This window comes from Sceloporus occidentalis, unplaced genomic scaffold, assembly GCF_023333645.1.
Source record: "Sceloporus occidentalis isolate IW3139 unplaced genomic scaffold, rSceOcc1.0.p SCAF_3, whole genome shotgun sequence".
Classification (NCBI taxonomy): Eukaryota; Metazoa; Chordata; class Lepidosauria; order Squamata; family Phrynosomatidae; genus Sceloporus; species Sceloporus occidentalis.
In genome coordinates this window covers 178,425,691-178,448,249 of record NW_028316983.1, presented here as the reverse complement: position 1 = coordinate 178,448,249, position 22,559 = coordinate 178,425,691, and the positions used below count along the sequence as shown (strand labels likewise).

At 39.3% G+C, this 22,559-nt stretch overlaps 1 protein-coding gene across 1 annotated transcript; it reads right to left on the bottom strand.

The window, feature by feature from the left end:
• Positions 1-4,984: 4,984 nt before the first annotated feature.
• On the bottom strand, positions 4,985-21,280 carry LOC149317166 (protein-glutamine gamma-glutamyltransferase 5-like). Its single transcript, XM_089518834.1, has 11 exons — positions 21,202-21,280; positions 20,307-20,425; positions 18,626-18,754; positions 16,960-17,137; positions 15,272-15,404; positions 14,420-14,523; positions 12,378-12,620; positions 11,656-11,982; positions 9,022-9,182; positions 5,391-5,524; positions 4,985-5,162 (listed from the first exon to the last, which is right to left on the bottom strand). The coding sequence occupies exons 1-11, from the start codon at positions 21,278-21,280 to the stop codon at positions 4,985-4,987; spliced, it is 1,785 nt and encodes a 594-aa protein (XP_089374960.1).
• Between the last annotated feature and the right edge of the window lie 1,279 nt (positions 21,281-22,559).

Genomic DNA, 22,559 nt, shown 5'->3' with positions numbered 1-22,559 from the left:
AACCACAACCTCTCTAATAAAATCACTGAATTTGAGTTTGAAATTGGGAAGAAGGATAGAATGCATAAAAAGTAGATCGAGTTTATGTTACAAAAGTATAGCTTCAACGAACAGTAGGAGACACTGGAGGGAAAAGTTTAGACCAGGGTCAAAACATGGGGTGAAGTCTGGTAGGATGTGGAAATTCAGGGGCAAAGCATTCCTCCCCCACCCAGAAAAAATATCACTGACCTTTTAGGATTAAAATCCAGATAGCAGAGATAGAAGCCTATTTTCAACAGTTGGAGAATCTTGCACATGGCATGCTAAGTGGAGCTATAAAAAGAAAGCTCAGCCACAAAGAGCTGCCTATTTTGTATTGAATCATGAAGAGCTTACTCAGAAGTCTCACTGGTAGGACTTGCCCTTATTTCTCTATAATCTTAGTTATGACAAGATTTTTATGGTCTCAAAAATAGAGCCATAATATTTCTGTTTGACTGCTTCATGGCCTACTTTAAATGAAGAAAAAATGAGTACTTTACTAGTCAGAACTAAGTGAGAATGAAAGTCCACAATTCAATGTCCCTTGGGCTGTTTTCCTTCTACCTTTGAAGATCTCTAAAAGGAGTGTGAGTTACTGTACATGTTTTGAATCTTCATTCTATCTCATGCAAAGAGATTTTTAGCAGTGAAACTCACAGAACTACAATAAATGAAAGGCTGTTGATCACATCTAGCTAATTACTTAATCAAACTCTTGGCAGGAGTGAAAATTTAGTCTTGCTATTGGACACTTCTCAGGTTTTTCACGTTTTCATTTGTTACTGCTCTCATTTTTGATTACTGGATGAGTTCAGGTTAGTGCTACACACAAATATAACTGGAAAATAGTTTTTTAGAAAAGTCGGGGGGTGCAAAAATACTTCATCTTGCAGAAAAAAGAAATAGGCACATTGTGTCTAAAATAATTTTATTAAAAAATAGTACCTTATCATATCCACCCTACCATGGTGCAGAATATAATGCATAAGAAAACAAGACAAAATTTTGAAGACCTTTGTTGTTATGTGCCTTCAAGTCATTTCCAACTTGAAGATGACCCTAAGATAAACCTATCATGGGGTTTTCAGTGGCTGAGAGTCTGTGACTCACCCAAGGTCACCTAATGGGTTTCCATGGCTGAGCAGGGAATTAAACCCCGATCTCCAGAATGATAGGGGTTTATCACACAGGTCGGCTCCCATCATGCTCCTGTCACCCAAACGTCACCAAACAGCGACAGGAGCCTCCTGGTGGGATCGCTCCTGGCGTTATTAAAGGGGAACGCTTCCGTGTTCATCATGGAAGCGTTCTCATAATTGTTTTAAAAGGGGGGCTTTTTAAATAATGATTTGATCCATTATTTAAAAAGCCCCCTTTTTAAAACAATTACGAGAATGCTTCCATGATGAACACGGAAGCGTTCCCCTTTAATAGTGCAAGGAGCGATCCAACCAGGAGGCTCTTGTTGCTGTTTGGTGACGTTTGGGTGACAGGAGCATGACGGGAGCTGACCTGTGTGATAAACTCCATAGTCCAATATTCAAACTACTACACCATATTGGCTCTCTTCTGAAGATCCACATTGAAGCAAACACAAATGGAAGGGCGTATGTAGAGTTCTAGGCAGTTACAGTCTGAAAATAGTATTGTCCCTTGTTGTCTTTATTCCTGCACTGTGAGAAATTCTAGGTAGCTTTTATAATGTTTTCATTTGTTTTAGAAAAGAGAGCTCTGGAGTCTTAAAGTTTTTATAAAAATCACTATTTACAGTATCCATGTTCCTTATAGCAGATATTCTATATGAGCAGATGACAGTACATAACTGGCAAGTAGTAGTATCTACACAGCAAAATTGTTCAGAACCCTAAAATTAAAAAAACCCTGTTCCTTTCTAGTCACTCTTTAGGAGATTATCACATGGCGAAATACTCCCAATATAGATGCAGGATTGATGTCAGATATCTTCTCAATAGAGGTGCAAGTGGAAAAAGTCTGCAGATCTACAGGTCTGCAAAGCCATCCATTCTGCCAGTTGTTCCTCCTGAGTTTCCTAGAAACTCTGCTGCAAACATTGGGTATTTTTTCATCTGCATTAAGCCCCCTTTGAGCTGGGATTAGACCAGGACCTGATTAGATCAGCATCTGCTCTGCCCAATCCTGGCCGAGCCCATTGGCCTGCATAATCCGACTAGCACAACGCAAGGGAGAATATGGGGAAAAATCTCAGGAATGTGCAGGTAAGATTGCAGCAATAAAATGTTTTGTCAAAGCATCATACCATATTGAACAAGCTTTCAACAGAACAACATGCCTGCAAAATTGTGATTTATTTCTCTATGCAATAAGTTTTTTTAAAAAAAATCAAAAATCTGTTACTCCAGATCTTCCAGGAAGATTTGAAGTTCTCTGTTACTGCATTGAGGCAACTGTCTGCATGGGAATCCCACTAAGCTGCCTGCCACATCTATTGCCACCCCAGGTTGCTCTTTCTCAGGTCAGAATGAAGCATCCAACGTGTGAACATCATACATGTGTGATCTGCAGTGGTAGTGGACATGCTAGGCGGCCCAGTGGCACACCAGTGCACACTGCTGCCACAGTGCAGAAACAGAGGCAAAGAAATGGGACCAGAACAGGTCAGCTCTTGTGACATAGTATATTTCACATTGCATGACTCATTCACAGGAGACTGGAACGCTCTTTGATCCTTTTCAGTTCAATGATTCACTTCAAAGGTCTAAAAACTGGAAATGTCTTCATATTGAATATGGAAAGGTATTACCAAAAGATTTATTGGGAAAGAATATTCTGATTATTTTTCCCCATTTTTGACTGTTTCAGAACTCCAGGTTCTATGTGCTTTGGTGCTTCTTTGAAGTACATACTGTATTCCAGGATATGTACAAAAGTCCAAAATATGTAGATCAAATAGGCAGTATAGAATTTAGATCCTAACTACATGGAACATTTGGGAGTAGGTATGTGAAATTCCACTTACTTTGTTCTTATATTCAAGAATGCAAAATACTTAAAAGTTTCTCTCCACTAGGGAAAATTATTAGAGTTTTTGCACATTATTTACCTTTTAATTTTGGCATTTTTTGTTAAAAAAAAGTATTTTTGTGGGAAAATTGTTTTATGCAATGTATAGTATTTCCTAAATATATTGTTTTTGTAAGCAAAACATTGTTTTTTGCACAAAATCTCAGAATGCAAAAAAAAAAATGACAGCATTTGACTTTTTAAAACATCTTGCTGAGAAGTTTCAAATTGTTTAGACATCCTTTCACATAAATGATTCCCCCCCCCCACTACTTTACATTTGTAAATAGGGGTACAACATTCATCTTTAAGAATTAATGGCAGTTTTATAGTGTTGATAATATACAATATTACAATATTTACATAAATTAATATAAAGACTTTCTAAATATATTTAAAAGACATTCTGTAGCTGATTTTTATAATAACATCTGGACTAATTTATATCCTGACTTTCAGTTCAGTCTTATTCTAAGCCTGGATGGATCTGTCAAAAATGAAGTAGCTCTACCTCAAAATAAGTTATCACTGGGTAGTAACTACACACTGTTATCTTGAGTGTTGTTTACAAGGTCTATAATAATGATGAAGATGTGAGAATGAAGCCCAATCACATGCAAAATGAAAAATTATGCCTTTTCGTATACAGATTTACAGATTTATGTTACATCATGGATACTCATGAAAGATAAAAGCAGAATTTGCTTAGAAAATGCATTCATCAACATTTCATAGCCACATTACTCAGAATAGTTTTAATTAATATTATATTTATATAAAGTTGGTTTAAAATTTGGTCCTGTAGAATCACAACCTGAGATTGTTAAATGTAGTGTCATGTTGTGTAAAGTGTCTATGGTGGTTGTTTCCAAACCATGAAGTAACGTATCTTAGGCCCGGTACAAACGGGCCAAAAGCAGCATGGTGGTGCCAATTATAGGGTTCGGGAACACACAGCAACCACACGCTCCCAAACCCTAGTACGCACGGGCACCACAATTTTGCTGCACATGTGTTTAGACAGTGTGCATACCAATGACATGTCTCGTGCGATGAGTCCTAATGGTGTGGCACACAAGACACATCACTGTGATGCCCCAGGGCGCAACTCTACCTTGGCAGCGTTGTGGAAATGAGCTCCCTTTTCGGGCAGATCGTTGTCACAGCCGTGTAGTTGCTGTGGCAATGATCCGGAGGAGAAAGGGGTGGCCTCTGCCCGCCGCTTTATTATAATCTTTACCAGGCCTTAGAAACTAACAGATAAAATTATATGTGACTAAGTGAATGTACAGATGGATTGGTAGGCAGTAACCAGACCTAGAAAGGTTTTAGAAGCCTACACATGAATAAGCTTGTCTGTTGTTGCTTAATAATGTCATATGCATAAGTAAACACAGATTCCTCCCCCCACCATGTCAGTTGTGCACTACTTATGACTATATCACAAATGAATGTGTTATTTTATGTACTATGGCCTAAGTTCAATTGTTAGTGTCAACTAAATTAGACCCAGAGAATCAACTACTGCACTTGTGTAAATCCTACCGAATAAATCAGTCTACTCTAGCAGGAATGTGTCAAGTCTGAATTGTGAAAAATATTTAAATATGTCCATGCCAAACTATCAATGCTCTTTGAACATACAATGATAATTAAATACACATGTGCGGAATAGTCAGAATCAAAAAGCATTGCAAATTGCATTTTTGAAGTGTATTTTTACTTTGACTGTAGCCATAACAAAATTTTAAAAGTGTATTTATTTGTGTTTCCATTAGATCACATTACCACTTGATTAAGCATGCCCAGATTAGTCCAGAACCTACTTTTATGCACAACTCTTACATGACGTATTATGGAATTTCAAAATAGAACTTTAATATTTATATATTCAATAGTATTCAATATTACATATCACTTATGCACCTCCCTCTCCAGATGTTGTTGGTGGACCACCCATGTCTATACTGGCATATCCTTTGCAGTTGCAAAACTTATGGCAGCTAACACTCGCCACAAATTGGTGTTTGCCATACCTGCATGGAGTAAACTCTACACAAGTTTGTGCCTTATGACTAGCATCCAGTGTTCCCAATCTGCAGAAAAAATAAAGGACAAATAAGGACATTTTTAATGTTGTGAGTTGACTTCTCTTGACAAGTGGATGCCATGATACATGACATTCAATGACGTTTGCTATTAGATTTATTGTCTTCATGTCATAGCTTGTTTTTGAAATGTCATAACTAGCTTCTGAATGTGACATCACAACCAATAGAGATCACTTCAGTATGAGTACACACCAGACCTGTAGTTTAACTTACTCAGTAGCTATTGGTTCACCAATCAGTCCATAGCCCTCCAGGTGGAGCACACAGTTCTTGAGGTCCTCTTTCAGGGGATTAGAGAATGTGATTTCTGTACAGCATGACACATTCAACTTGGGGTGGTCTAAAATCTAGTAAAAACAAACAAACAAAGGAATGCTTGTTTTGACATTGTTCCAAAATCTCAAGCTTTTCTACTGATTTACAAGATGTGAAGATGGGGTGTTATACAGATAGGAGATTACGACATATCGTTCTCAGAACGTTCTGCACGTAACGTGATGAGAACGTTCCTGGAACGGATATTACCGCATTGAGTAAACTGGAACGTGATCAGAACGTGATTGGAACACATTTTACCGCACAGCGCTTCCTTTTTCTTGAAACTGTTCTCAGAATGGTTTGCTGTATTACGTTTTGTGGGCTGTGTTCTGATGACGTCGCCACTCAGTGGTTGGACGGCTCGGGAGAGGCGCTGCTCCCAGAAAAGAGGAAAAAGGGAGGCTTGGGCAATGGAGCTCGCCTCTCCTGAGTCCCTGGGCTTACTGAAATCCCTCACCTCCCTTCCCCATAGGAATCAATCCAAAAACAGAGTTTAAAAGGAGCAGCGAGCCCTATGGGTCTTCATCTGGGGAGGCAGAGGTTGCTTGGCTATGGGGATGTCCTGCCATCTCTCTCTCTCCCCTCTTTCCCCATAGAAATCAATCCAAAAACGGAGTTTAAAAGGAGCAGCGAGCCCTATGGGTCTTCATCTGGGGAGGCAGAGGTTGCTTGGCTATGGGGATGTCCTGCCATCTCTCTCTCTCCCCTCTTTCCCCATAGAAATCAATCCAAAAACGGAGTTTAAAAGGAGCAGCGAGCCCTATGGGTCTTCATCTGGGGAGGCAGAGGTTGCTTGGCTATGGGGATGTCCTGCCATCTCTCTCTCTCCCCTCTTTCCCCATAGAAATCAATCCAAAAACGGAGTTTAAAAAGAGCAGCGAGCCCTATGGGTCTTCATCTGGGGAGGCAGAGGTTGCTTGGCTATGGGGATGTCCTGCCATCTCTCTCTCTCCCCTCTTTCCCCATAGGAATCAATCCAAAAACGGAGTTTAAAAAGAGCAGCGAGCCCTATGGGTCTTCATCTGGGGAGGCAGAGGTTGCTTGGCTATGGGGATGTCCTGCCATCTCTCTCTCTCCCCTCTTTCCCCATAGGAATCAATCCAAAAATGGAGTTTAAAAAGAGCAGCGAGCCCTATGGGTCTTCATCTGGGGAGGCAGAGGTTGCTTGGCTATGGGGATGTCCTGCCATCTCTCTCTCTCCCCTCTTTCCCCATAGGAGTCAATCCAAAAACGGAGTTTAAAAAGAGCAGCGAGCCCTATGGGTCTTCATCTGGGGAGGCAGAGGTTGCTTGGCTATGGGGATGTCCTGCCATCTCTCTCTCTCCCCTCTTTCCCCATAGGAATCAATCCAAAAACGGAGTTTAAAATCTCTCCCAGATGCAGACCCAAAGGGGAAGGGAGGTGGGGGATTTCAGTAAGCCTAGGGACTCTGGCCGCCCCCCCCCCAGCTTGTCTTCCCTCCAAGGGAGTCCGAGGATTCTCTTGGGAGGGAAGGAAGGCAAATCCCTGTAAAACGTTGGGGCTTCATATGCTGGCATATGTTTGAAGAAAATAGGATAAAACCTATGTAACTTGATGGGCCAAGGGCAGAGTCCCCTCCTTGGCAGCCTGGGTTTTAAGGGAGCTCCACGGAGGTCCCTTCAAGCGGAGGGAAAGGTAGGGGACTGGACCAAGGGCAGAGCCCCGGCAGCCATTGCAGCTCTTTAAACCGGTTAGAAAAGAAGAGTCCTCTGCTGTCATCCCATTTCCCCTTTTTGGCACCTTGACACCCTTTTGCTCCTGTGTGTGTGAATGTAATGTGTGCCTTCAGGTTGTGAGCTTCCCTCCCCGCTTTAACTCTTGTCTGGCTCTTTGCTATGGAATTCTGGGAGTTGTTTGCTTGCTTTTGTGTGGTGCTCCAAACAGAGGAGCTTTTGTGGGTTCCCTCCTGGAGGGAAGGAGGAGAAGGTCCTGGGCATCCCTGCCTCCTGCATTGTGACAGCACAGGAGCCCCACTGGACATGACACTAGAGGCCCCCCGCAGAAGCAGCCAGACCCTCTCCCTCTTGCTCTCTGCTCTGGTCTCTTCTTTCCCTCTCTCTTTCTCTCTCTTTCCCTGCTTTCCTCTTCTCTTCCTTGTCCCACCTTTCCTCCCTTTTTCCTTCCTTCCCTCCCTCCTTCTTCCCCCCCCTCTCTCGCTCTCTCTCTCTCACACACACACACACACCTTTCCTCACTGCAGTCGCTCGCCTGCCTGCCTCCCTGCCTCCCTGCCTGTCATTCTTTCAGCCAATCAGGAGACGGAGGAATGAGAGAACGGATTTGAGAACGGATAAGAATACCGCACAGACCTCTGTTGGAATGTTCTCATCACGTTTCAGTTCGCTGGGAACACATTCAATCTGTACCCTCCTGGAACACATGTGGAACACATTTAAACGTTCTGAGAACCCGATTGGAACACATACGTGCGGTATACTCAAATGTGTTCCGTTCTCATCACGTGATGAGAACGTTCTCAGAACCCAGTGCGGTAATCTCCATAGTTTTATAAAAGTCTGTGATAGAAATTGGATGTAATTTTGTGGCAACAATGGTTAGGAAGTGGCCTCTTGAAAAGAGATCTGTCAGTGCTGTTTGGAAATGAAAAGCCATCAGATCTTGAGATAGTGAGGGAATCCACAGTTTCTGGCTAAAGGAAAGAAGGGATCTGTGTCTGTGTAAAGAAAATCACTATTCAAAAAGTTTCAGAGAAATGGGAAAGAAAGAGAGATGAATAAACCTTGAGGAGCATATGCCTCATAGGGAATTACAGATAATAAGCTGCATGGTAGAAGCACATATCATTTGCTACCACTTGTAGTCCACTTGTTTATTAATGGAAACAAATATTTGGGGGGAGGGAACACTGCAAGTACTCCATCACTTTCTCTTCCAAAGGAAATCAAGGCCCAAGTGCTGTGTCACCAGGATTTTGTGACAACTTGGAAACCTGGAGCTCTATACATTTGATAAATAAAATGGAAATTGTTCACTTATATATTAAAATTTACAGTGAAAAAACTATGGGGTCATTCACTTATATTTTTAAAAAAATACATAATGAATTTGTTTTTCACACTATGGAACCATATCTATGTGCATCTCTGCAAGAATTCTGACACATGTCAGCACTCAAATTAAGATGGAGTAGATGATGCAAATGTATTCAAAGCATGTTCAAAACATGCAGCATTTTATCCCAGGTTTATTCGCATCAGTTATTCACACAACCAAGAATGTGACTCTTTTAGAAAAACTCAGGGGGAAAAACTGACATTGATTATCCAGGGTTAAATGGGGATTTTGGCAGCCCCCAGTCCAGACTTGATTGGATGCATTCAAAATGCATGTGAACAACAAAGATTCAACCCAGATTTTACATGGATTATTTTCACTGTCTGAATAACCCCTTCACACAGGTCCAGATAGTATGCTGGAAAATGGAAACACTCAGCCTATTAGTGACTTGTTTCTCAATTATTATAAGAGTATCAAATATCTTTACCTTTATCTCAATTGGTAAACTGTTGATCAGGATATCTCTCTCCATCATCATGATTTCCCCTTTGGGCTCTGGCATTGAGACTACTACCACTCTCATAACATTATCATCACAAAGGTGAGGTCCATAGCTATCATATGGGATATCTATCAGGATTTTCTTCACTGCAAAACAACAATTATTAAAAGGTTCATGTCTGATTTGGGAATGGAAATAGCTTTAGTGATCCTAAAAGATGGGTTATACTTGGGAATGAATAGAGCAGTGTGGTCCTTGAATGTTTAGCAGTTTTTAGTACAATTTGTCATAGTATCCATCTGGATTATTTGTTCAGGTTGGGCATTAGGGGCCTTAGTATTATGATGACTTTGTATCTGAAAAAGATTCTGTTCTACTTTATGACCACTGGCCTGCAAAGTACAGCAAGATTTCATCTTGTTCCTTGTGTTTTTCAGCATCTATATGAATGTACTAGGGTAGGTAATTCAGAGTTTTTGGCCTAATGCCATCAATATGTGGATTACATTGAGCATTTTCTCTTAACTTCATTTAATAATCATAGGCATTTTAAAGAGGTTATGGGGAAATCTTAGTGGGGTCTTCAAAGTGAAAACTCTAGGTTTTTATTTCAAAAAATCTGGGTATAAAAATCAATCAGTGTGTACAGAGCAAGGAAAGGGTACTTCCAGAAGTCCAGGAAACATTTGTTATCCCCAAGTATCCATGGTTAAGAAAGCTATCATGGCGTAGTGGTTTAATGTTAGACTACAACTCTGAAGAACAATGATCAACACCCTACTCAGCCATAGGTGACCTTAGGCAAGTCGTACTCTCTCAGCCTCAAAGGAAGGCAAAGACAAACCACCTTTGACCAAAACAAACAAACAAAACCCACCCGTGATGAGTTCAACTTTAGGATCACCGTAAATTGGGAATGAAGGGGCACAGCAATAAATCCACTGTCATTTGCATCAGCACTAGCTCATAATGAAAAATAAAAACAAAACAAGATGTGGTTGATTGTCTTCTTCCAGTCTAATAATATTCACAAGTGAGGGGGAGAAGAGCTGTGTTATTCCTGATAGCTTTCAAAATAAAAATAAAATGCTGAATTAGGAGTACCATGGTGTGTGTTTGTATGTTAGACATTTTACAGGCCTGCAAAAAAAAAGTCCCCTCAAAAGCTGTAAGTGGCCTGTGGGCCATAAAATTCTCAAGCTGTGAATGTGGCTGCTGTCTTCTTGAAGATGAAAGAGAGCAGTGAGGGAGTGTTCTCATAGTCAGCACATTTAGGTGGTGGTATTGACCAGAAACACTTTTTACCAGCTCAGGTGGATGTATCAATTGTGACCCTTTTTGGGGAAGGCAGAATATGCCCCGGTTATCCATGCTCTTGTGACATTCAGGCTAGACTACTACATTGTACTCTAGCTGGGGCTACCTTTAAAGACTATACAGAAAATTTAACTTGTGAAGAATATGGTCATGAATATATGGGTAGCTTCAAAGTTTATGCAACACTGAAACTATGTCTAGTAGAGACTGGTGGCTTTGAGGTCAATAGGGCAGAAGCAACTAAGACAATCCTTATTTCTGGCTGGTAGCAATTACAAGGCAATGAACATCTTGTTTCACTTCTGTAAGAAGTGGAAACAAGTTCCCCCACCTTTTAAAAAAAAATCTCTGCAGTACTTTTAAGCAATATACTTTAAAGCCTCTGTTGCCTCTATGGCCTCAGTGAAAGTTCCTCACAAGCCCACTGCCAAAGTTGCCAAAAACCAACACATTCCCATCTTTTATATTCTCTCTTCTTTCCCCCTTTAAAACTCTTTTCCCGCTCCTTTTTTTAACCATATAGTTTACTCATATTAGTGCTCCAGGAAACCTTTGGGAACCAGAAATCCTTACGGACGTGGAAACAAGATGTTCATTGCCTTGTAATTGCTACCAGCCAGAAATAAGGATTGTCTCAGTTGCTTCTTTTACAAGAATGAAAATAGCTCACGTAATATTAACATTACTATCTTTTTAAATGTCAGACAATCACTTTTTATTTTCTCAGGCTTTTAAATGTATTAGTCCTTTCATATACAGTGGCTGCAATCAAACATCTCCTCAGCATGGCATAAATAGCATGGAGATATGCTAGTATGCTGGGCAGGGGGTGTTGATGGTAAGATGATTTGAAGACGTCTCATTCATTTGGTTGACATACACTGAAGTCAACTTAATGGCAGTTAACAACAGCAAAACACCCCATGAAGAATAGCAACACTGACCAACACCTGTCAATTACTAGAAGCATTGCCACTGCACAATTCATAGTGCATGATGCACAACTGCATTACAAAGTATAGGAAGCACAAGTACAAAGTACAATGTGAAATTACAATGCGAATTATAGGATACAGAGCCACAGTGCATAAAGCATAATGCCCACTTTCCAAAGACAAGGCACAGATGAGCATGCTGTTGGCACAACTCTGCTTTGGATGCTGTCAGCAGACTATGTTGTTGCACAATGGTGACTTTTTGGCACTGAACCCATAGCATGGCTTATGCATTGTTACATTTTATTTTGACTTAGAAGAACTGGTGAGGGGCTCTATATGATTATTTGAAAATAAATAAAATTACCTTCTTTTGGACCAAGTGTGACATACATATTTTCCTTCCAGAACTGTTCCAATGAACTTCCATTGTGCATCATTCCTTGAGCACTAAGGTTGAATTTCCTTTCTTTGATTTCATCACACAAATTTTCAAGCACCCAGTTGATCTGAACGTTTTGACCATATATGGGACAATTAACCATCTTAAATTTCATTGTGATCCCAGTTTCTTTCAGACTTCTGTTTCTCTGGAATAATATATCTTTCTCAATCTCAGAATTGGGAACATTGAGGTACTGAGGATTAATTTTCTTACAAGCTTTATAGAAGGCTTTTTTATCTTGCAAAGAACCTAGGAAAAAAAGATCAATATCAAATCTTCATGAGCAATCATACTCATTTATTGAAAACATAGTTTTGACTTCTTACCTATAATTGCTCAGTACATTGTTTCCCAAGTCAACACAAATCTTTCTGAATGGACTTGATTATTATATGAATTTTGTATGATTTTTAATTCAACAAACAGCTGTCTTAATTAATGTCAACATTTAACTTCGATTAAATGTGCATTGTATTCTCTTCCTTAGAGTCCCCCCCCCCCCCATTTTGTTTCATTAAACAGTTCTTTGGGGGAGAAATACAGTTAAACCATGATGCTAATAATGTTTAGGATGTTTTGATGTTAGTCTATCAGTGTTTAAAATATTCAGATAAGATTTCCCAGTAAAATTAATTAGTTATTACCCAATTCATGTTTGTAAGCATCAGTGACATCTTCACGTATGTCTCTACCAACACCTTTGGTGCTTATATATTGGCCACAAGGCCTGGCATCACAGTGTAGTTTTGTCTTTTTGCCTCTTCCTTGAGAAACCCATGCAGTTTTTCTTGCATTTAGCATACAAAAGACACGGTGGCCATCTGAGTCAGTATCAACATCTCCATCTCTGATGCTTTTTACCCATATAGGACCACTGCACACTGGCCCTAAGATAAACAAATGTAAACATAATAATCAGTGGTATTCCAAGTTATGTTCTCCTTGATCTTTATCTTACCAATAGGCTCTGGTAGCCCAGGGATTTCAGGTTACTGCTACAAACTTGAAAAATGGCAATCGAAGTTTTCAGGGAAACTCAGCTTATTATCCACAAAGTTTGATATACCTGTCTAGGAAATAAATGCTATTTTCTATAGCTCCTGGTTTTACTACATGGATGGGACACAAAAAGTCAGTGTGCAAAATGAGATAGAAAGCATTAAATTCCCCTTCTCATGTTGCTGGAATAAAACTAGGAGTTCCAGGTCATGTGGCAAAAATCTACATTACAATTCTTAAACCAGAATCAGTCAACTTCATAAAGTGTTGATACTTTATGGTTAGGAGTTATAAAGTGGGCATTTCCCATGGGTGGGAGTTTGTTTCCCCCCACCGCAGATGGGGAAAAACATAGGATCTCAAGCCTATATTAGTAAATAGATGGTGATGTGCACACATCTGCTTCAGTGCATCCATGGGCATGCATCACCATTGGCTAATCTGGGGCAGAATGATCTTTAGGGGGTCTGATCTGCAGTTGTTAGCTCATGAAGACAATGGGCTCACTGTAGCTTCAATTCTTTCCACATGGGCTACAGCTTCTTATATGACTTGATCAACATTTGAAGAAGCACTACTACAATGCAACCACATTAACATCAGACTCAGATCTGATTCACCTGACAGGCTTCAATAAATTATATATTCAAGTTGGAAGGCAACATGCTGTACAGGCCTGTCTTGCAATTTATTGCATGTCCGCTCATTCATTTGACTTGATTGGAAAACATGATCCTCACCTAGTGATCAATTTCAGCATGGGATGGGATTTGTATTGGAATAATCTGTTTTTGGAATAACTAACGCAGTTATACAAATCTGTACAAGGCACTGAGGAAGGACAGATAAGACATCTGTTTTCTGGGCACCAATTCAGACTGCTTCTTCTCATGAAGATAAGCCAAATGCTCCATGGAAAAAGAGATGCAGATTTGGTTGAACATGCATCGAAATAAGCATATGCAATTTCCACTTATACTGAATTGTTTAGATGAGGATGCATACTCTCACTTGCCACTCACATGGATACAACATTCTTACCTTCTTTCTCAGTCAGCCAGTTAATCACATGTAACACTTTATGACTCATGACTATGGCGTGTTACAGACTGCCCCTTTGGGGCGGTCTGTAGGCGCACCTTTCCCAGCCGGATCGGGGCCTCAGTGGCCAGAGCGGCAGCCGCTGAAGCCCCGATCTGCCGCTTTCCGGGCTGCGGGGAAGCGGCAAAAGGCCCCTTCCCTGCAGCCTGGAAAGGGGTGTCCTTGGGGTTTCAAGCCCCAAGGACACCCCGCGGTGGCGGGGAGAAGGAGAAAGGGGCCGTTTGGCCCCTTTCTCCTTTGGTCCGCTGGGCGCAGCCGTCTAAAGGCTGCGCCCAGTGGACCAAACCAGGAAGGAGCTCCGAAACGGAGCTCCTTCCGGGGTCGCGGAAAGGGCGCCCTAGGCACCCTGCCACGACCCCAATACGTCACAACCGTGGCGCCTCGTTTGGAGGCGGCGCGGCCGTGACGTATCGATGACGGCGGCCATGTGGAATGGCTGCTGCCATTATGTGCGCGCACAGCGCGCACTAGGGTTAGGGCGGTGCAGAAGCACCGCCCCGCCTTAACCCTAGTACGTGCTCCGCGCGTACTTTTAAGCCCGTGTGTAACGGGCCAATGTCTGAATTGGAGTAAAGGCTTGACTTACCTTTACTAGTTTCTACAGGAGTTGGGTCAAGATATTGCCAATCACTTCCAGATTGATTTAGGTCTTTTCGAACCATCCAAGATTCATTCCAGCAATGATATGTCCTACACCACATAAAAGAAGAGATGCTTCATAGAGTTGCATTCAACAGTTGTTTTAATTTTAAAAAATTAAAAATATTTTATAATTCAAATGATCCTATGGAATCAAGTGGCCCTTTCTAGTAAAAAAAAAAGTACAGTGGATCCTTGTTATACGCTGGGGTTTGGTTCCAAGATCCCCCGTGTATAACAAAATCCGTGTATGCTCAAGTCTCATTAAGTATAATGACATACCAAAATGGTGTCCCTAATAAAAAATGGAACATCAAGGTAAATTTATACTTTTTTGGAACATTTTCAAACCGTGTATGCTTAAATCCGTGTATAAAAAATCTGTGTATAAGAAGGGCCGACTGTATACTCAGACTCTAATGGGTCTTGGTTCCTGTTGTAACAAGATAATTTTCCATTTCCAAAATATTTCATTTGTAAGTATGAAATTTTGAATTGGATTTTGATTTTTTTTAATTTAAATATGCTTTAAGGTTTCAAACAATTAACATTTTTTTAAAAAAAATCAAATTATCTCCACTCTGGAGGGTGATTATGAATAGATCTCATGGTAACTTAAGTTAAATTGCGAAGAGTCTTTTTTTTTTCCAAGTCTACTTCAAGAGTCTTTGGTCAATCTATGTTTCTATATCTTCCATGCCCATCAATAGCAATCTGTCCATTAGACTGCTTTGATTTTATTCCTGAACATCTGACAAAATATTCTACTTCCACAACTACTTCTTCTTCACACACTTACCAGACATATTCTTTGCCATTTATGTTTTTTCCTGTGTAGTCAAAAACCTCCTGAACAATAAGAGGGTTAACAGCATTCAAAGGACAGTAGAAGCCTGTAACAACTCGGCTTGGAATTCCCAAACACCTCATTACTAGAAGAAGAAGGGACATAAAATATTGAACTGCAGAACTATCAAGAATGGAAATATTGGACTATCCAGCAACAATCAGACAATAGCCTTGCTATCTCAGAAAGATGAGTGATTCTCGGAGGTTCTGTGTAGCTATTTGCAATGCACCCCATATTGATTCAGGCTCCAGAGATTTTGATAAGCAGAAGGCTTATGGCCCAAGGTGAGTTACCATTTTTGCTAAACTACCCAAGGATGTGAATTAATTACAAGGAAAATCTAGTCCATTGATAGTTAGACATCCTTATACTACAGAAGAGGACACTGGTGATCAAAATATCCTGGACACATTTTATTTTTGAAAAGCAGTTTTAACAAGTGGGAGCTGCAACAAAATGTTACATTTTATATATCCTTACTAGGAATGGTCCTGTTCAGGGCCTAAATCCAATATGATGTTGACAGTAGCATAGAGAGCTTTGGCCCTCCCCTTCCTAAAACCCTCTCCCAAACCAGACATGAGCTCTGTGAAGACTTCTAGCCTTCAGAGCAGTCTTCTGTAATGCTCAGGAGAGAGTGGATGTTCAGCACTGGATATTGCCCAAGGGTTTCAACAACATCACCCTCCTCCAGAATACTAAGCTGTAGGACTTTCAAACAGGCCAAATCCCTCTGTCACTCAATGCGCCCCACCTGAATTTTCAATTTTTCTTTTCCAGATGGGATTTAAAATCCCATGTGTATTGGAGGCCATTCACCATACTCATTTTCTCAATGAGCTTTTGCTTTTGTTTTTATTATTTTCATCCAAAAAGGGGGGGGGGGGGCAGGTAAAGTTACCAAGGGACTGTAAGCCCAGCAAATATTAGAGATCTAATGATTTTCAATGTCTAATTCACTAAAATGCTAGAAAATGGAACACTGAAGAAAACAAATCATTGTAGAGGCAGGACTCTTATTTGGGGAAAGGCCACACCCCCAGTGTCCTCATGGCTAAAGCTATATCACACAGTATCAAAGTCAGGATAATCTATGCCATAACTTGATTTTTGTGCAAAAGCTTTTTGTGCAAATAACCCCATTTTTGTATAGATTATTGTATTTTGTGTAGAATAGACTCTTATGTGAAAAAAAGCTTCTCCACAAAATACACTCTTGTACCAGTTTTTACTTCGTTTTTGTTTTGTTTTGTTTTTTCACTAATGAATATTGTACCAATTTTTTTCATGGAGATTGTGTGCTATAATGTGTTGAGGTATGCTCTCTTACCAAGAAAAAGAGAAAATGTGCACATCTTAAAACAATGTTGGATTTGGGAGTTACAAATGGGGACCAGGATATTGTTAATAGGCTAGCAGGTACACTTGCTCTGGAGACATATACAGTGGTGGCCAGGGAAGACAGATGAAAATTTTCAGTTCCAACAAGCAAGTGACAGTGTAGACCCCCACCCTTTTCCCTTCTACTGCCACAGCCTACACCAGTGTAACTACACTGACATTGTCTTCCAGTAGGATCCCTTACAAAGACTTGGGAAGGAAATTTATCTTTTGGAACCTTTCCTTATATTCCTTACCTGTACATAGCACAGAAGCAAATGTTCCACAGTCCCCATATTTGACAGGTTTGCATTTGTTCTGATTCCATTGCCGAAGGATAGGGATACTTCCATTCCACATTGAAGGACTGAGTCCCTGAAGGTAGTTATTGTTGGATGGAAACTTTAAAATGCTTTTCTTCTTATGACAACCAATCTGAAAACAGAAAGCTGTTGGTGTTAAAGGGTAACTCAATTCCCTGCTGTATACTGTGGGCATGCCATAGATTCAAAATATATCACTTGTCACTTCCTGATCATTTGCTATCAGGAAGAGAGCAACACAATGCTATGTGACTAGAATATGTATAATAGAATTACTCTCTAGCCTAGAAAGATGGATGCAAATTTAACAGTGCACACTGGATAGGTTATGCAGAAGCTGACCTGCTTATTTTTTCATTATCCTATAAAACAGGCATAGATTTCATTGCCATTTTTTTGCATGAGAAGATGGAATTAATATCAATATTTCTGTTGATTCAACTACTAACATGTTTCATAAGATTAAATAAAACAGATCTTTTCTAAAATTGTACAAGCATTTTGAAAACAAGGAAACAACAAGCAAGTGTCAAAATATTAAAATAAAGGTAAGAGCAAATGCCAGTGCTATCCTCACCCCAAACTTAGCCTTCCCCTAAATGTGGGACCATAGTAGTAGTAATAATAGTACTAGTATCCTGCTTTCCCTAAAAAAAATGGAACTGAAAATGGTATTTAGTTTGCAGAGTTCTCTTTGCAGCAATTCTCTATCTTTTTTTCTCACTGTCACCCAAACCTCTATAGTTTGAGGAGGGATTTATTTAAACACATATCTTGCATTCTCCTGATTTTAATCCTCCAGAATGCTAATCAGACAAGAATCTCATCTGCCCCTCATTAATGATAGTGGATGGTGTTTATAATATACATTTAATTTGTTGTAGTCATTGTTGTCAGGAATTTAAAAGAAACTTTGGCAGGTGCGGTTTACAGATGCACTACAGTTCTCCAAACTATCGCCATCATTCTCTTTTCTTCCCCCCCCCCCCACTTTAAATACAAACCCAACTCAACATAAAAGTTAGTTTTATCAGCAACTACCTAGTGATTAAAACAATCCAAAACCATATTTTCTAGGAATTTCTCTTGATTGTTCTTGTTGTTGTTGCTGCTGCTGCTGTGTGCCTTCAAGTTACTTCAAAATTATGGCAACCTTAAAGCAAACCTGCATAGTATAGTGGTTTGAGAGTTGAACTATAACTCTGAAGACCAATTCCCTGCTCAGCCATGGAAACCCACTGGGTGACCTTGGGTGAGTTACACACTCAGCCCCAGAAAACCATGATAGTTTCACCTTAAGGTCACCATAAATTGGAAATGACTGAAAGACACACAACAACAACAAGGTAAACCTGTCACTGTTTTCTTGACAAGATATGTTCAGAGAGGGTTTACTTCTGCCTTCTTACACATGCTGCCAATTTTGTGATATCCCAGCCAGCAGTGACAATCAAAGGAACAGAGGCGGATTAATGCCAGAGATTGTTATAGGAAAATATGTCCACAAAATTCCAGTACGTAAACTGTTCCACACTTTTCTGAAGGAAGTGAAACAGAAGAAAACATAATCACCTCCATTTTTCATATAATAAAGCCTTACCATTGTGTTAAGCACCCTGCTGATATATACAGGGTCATTACGACAGGAACAGTCCATACCAGGATCACGCAGGAAATTGGTATTTGAATCCAGAATTTTCAAACAGATATCCAGAACATCACCTTGGAACTAACACAAAAATATGAACATTTCTTATGAAACCACACATGAAACAAATATTTGGTCTTAACATTTTCTATATTATAACTGAGAAGACAGTTGCTGGTGAAATATACTAACTACACAAGCATGTGAATTACCCAGAAAAACAGTGAAACAAAATAATATAGGCAGCGATGCTGACACCAAGATATATAGGATAAATGAATATAAAGATAAATAATGTTGATTTCCAAGTCAAAGAAAGTTTCAGGTGGGTTGGTCACATATATAAAATGTAAACATGCTAAATTGATACTAACTACTAACCAACACTTTTTCCAGCATTTGAATTAGACACATAATTTGCATGTACAAGACATCAGTTCAAGTTTCTCTCTCTCTTTGGGATTCTCAAGGAAAATGACATTTACCTTGAAGTATTAACATGACAAAGAGTCATATGGTGCCATAAGGAAAAGCAAGTTTATTGTACCCCTTTTTCTGGCTAGAAATCCTCATTTCTTAGATGCATGTAAAACAAAATTATCACTGAGACACTCTCAGCAGGAATCAATAGAATGTATTCCAGATTGAATGCTCAAGACTATACTATATTACCTCAGTCTCACAAAACTAAGAGTGCAAGTCTAACCATGTTCTGTAAGGAATCAGTTGAATTTAATATATTTTGGTAATCTTTTATATCTTGTATTTTATAGCTAATTTCATTGGAAATTACTGTCAGCCTTCCTTAGCCATGGTTTTTTTTTTTTAATCCATGGATTCAAGCTTGAAAATATTTTTTACAAAAAAAAAGTATTAATTTCAAATAGCAAACCTTGACTTTTCATTTTATATAATTGACACCATTTTGCTCTGTCATTATATTTAATGGGACTTGAGCATCCATGGATTTTGTTATTCATAGGGAATCCTGGAACCAAACCCCAGGAGATACCAAGAACCCATTGTACTGCATATAATAAGCTTTAATTTATACTTGTCTTCTATTTTCTCAGAACTGGAGAGTTACTGGCATGCTTCTATACTTCTAGTATAACTTGATTATTAATACTTTCTCTGAGACAGCTAGACATGGGAGTAACACAGATTTACAACCCTATTTTATGCATGTTTACTCAGAACAATACACCTTCTAAGTTTTATTTGAACAGGATGCATACTTTCATCTTTCCACTTTTCACCTTGGTTTGATCCCTGCTATGTATGCAAGCATAGCCATTTTTAAAAGAGAAAATTTTGAACATGTGGTTGAAAAAAATTCTTATTGTTGTTATGTGCCTTCATGGTCAAATCTGGCTTGTGACAGCCCTATCATATTGTCTTTGTGGCAACAGAGGAGGTTTGTTGTCATCTTAGCCTGAGAGAATGCGATGTGTCCAAGGTCACCCAGTGGGTTTCCATGGCTGAGGAGATGCATGTAATACTTAAAAAGAATCTCATTCATTTGATAGCAGCCACTTTATAGCAACTCTTTCTGACATACAGTGTGGATCCAAGAACACAACGATACCAAAGCAATTTATTATACACAGAAGATGCAGCATATTGCATTTACCTGTCCAAAATGCCATGGATGCATGGTTATGTGTTTGGGAAGACCTTTGAATATAATCCCATCCTCATTCAAGACATACTCTTCTCTGTGAGCTTTGTTGTCTAAATACACAGTGTCATCTGTGAAAGGAGTATTGAAAAAGTCTCTGATAAACAAACCTAATACCAAAGGGAAAGTTTTCATATAACTTGCCCCCCCCCCCCCTTTAGAAATAATAGTATTTAAACTGGGGTGGTTCATACGTTTGGCTATGAATCACTGAGTGAAGAAAACATTAAGCAAAACAAATACATGTATGAACCACGTCTTCACCTTCTAATAGAATTGCTCTAGGACAATTGTCTAAGAGTTAATGTGGTCAGAATATGAGGAAATAATTTGGATCTTTATACAATAAAGTTAAAGATGTATCCATCAATCTGTGTTGTGTAAATATGCAAAGTTGCTGCTTGAAATAAACATAATGTATGGAGAGGTTTGGTAAAAGTTCTTACAGACATCCCCCATTTATTGGATCAATTAGGGATCAGAGAACTGTCAAAAAGTGGTTGAAATGGCTGAAAAGCAGAACCCAGTTCAGGCAACTGAGGCAGGGAAGGTGTGGACAAAGGAAAAGCAGTGTGTGGTCACAAAACCATAATGACAATATTGATGAAATAGTAGACAGTGTGTCAAACAGAATGTGTGATGTACTGATGTTCCTTTACTCAGAGCCTAGTTAATACATACCTACAGAATTATGCTCACTGGCAAAGCAAAGACCCCTGCCTATGGAGTTGTGTTTACTGATTCAATTGGCAAAGTCCTCAACATATATTCTCAGGAATATATTCTTACTTAGCTGATATTCGCTTAGCGACAATGTTCGACTGTGCAAGTTCATACATAATCTTACCAGAGCACCAAGGATTGAAAAGTACATAAAAGTCTCCCAGATTTTGAGAGTGTTTGTGGCCACAAGACACCAGACACATAGTCAGACTGTAGCAACCAATACAGGCATTGGCAGGAGGGAACATATTCACACTAAGGCATTTTTCACTATGGAATTTGCAGCATGCATTCCAGTGCTTCTGATCTGAACTTCCACCCAGAGGAAAGATGCTCTTTGTTCCAAGGGATTCACAGGGTTTGGGACCTGTTGAAGAAACATTTTTTTTTTAAAAAAAGTAGCAAATCCAAAGTGTGAGCAAGCAGTATTTCATCTTAATATATTTACAAGGAGAAATCTGTAAAAGAACAAACAAGCACTTTTATATGTCTTAGGGTCAGCTACTTAGTTCAGAAGAATAAAGATGATTACTGGCTTCTGAAGAAGAATTCCAATTTAGGGAGTATAAAGAACAAGGGAATCCTAACATATTTGGCTATTAAGGTGGATCTCTTCCAGCAGGCCTTTCCAGACTAGAACACCCTTGCTGACCTCTGCTTCCCCCCCTCTCCCTTCATCCTCCATCTTTTATCTTTTACCCTACACCTGAAAAATGTTTATCTCATTTTACTGTATTTGTTCATTAATGTTTTTAATTTTTCTTTTTTTGGTTTAATCTCTTTTTAGGAGTCATTGTATTTTTATGTTAAGAGAGAGGGTTGGGGATTTTGGAATTTTTAATGCAGTTTTCTTTTAATTGTATGTTATTTTATTGTTGTAATCTGCTTGGATTCCCTGAGATTAAGCAGAATAGAAATTATTATTGTTATTATTATTATTATTATTATTATTAATATCCTCAGGTGACAGCTTTCTTTCACTTCTATCATTGTCACAGGCTTGTCAGTCAGAACATATGATAGTACCTTCTCAGTGGCTGCTCCGAGATTGTGGAATCCCCTTCCAGGAGAGACTAGGTTGACTCCTCTGTACCTTCCAATGTGAGTTGTACAGAAGTTGGTTTTTTAAGGGATGTATGTGTGCTGCATTTTTATCATTATTGTTATGTCTATTAAATGAAATTATGGATGTTTTCATATGGCAGCTAATTTATTTTCTATTCAACCTGTGTGCCATCAGGTTTTTAATTGTATCTTATTGAAATAAAATAAATTAATGAATTAATACATTGAGACTAAGTCTCATTGAATTCAGAGAAACATACTTGGAAGAACAAGCATTGTCTAAAGATATGCAGAGCAACATATACACAAATAGATGACTTGTCTGAACACTTTAATGAGAAACAAGTAAGTGATCTATTTAGAGGATAGATTTCACAATGTTTAGTGTACCCTCTTCAAGGGTATGGGGCGGGGAGT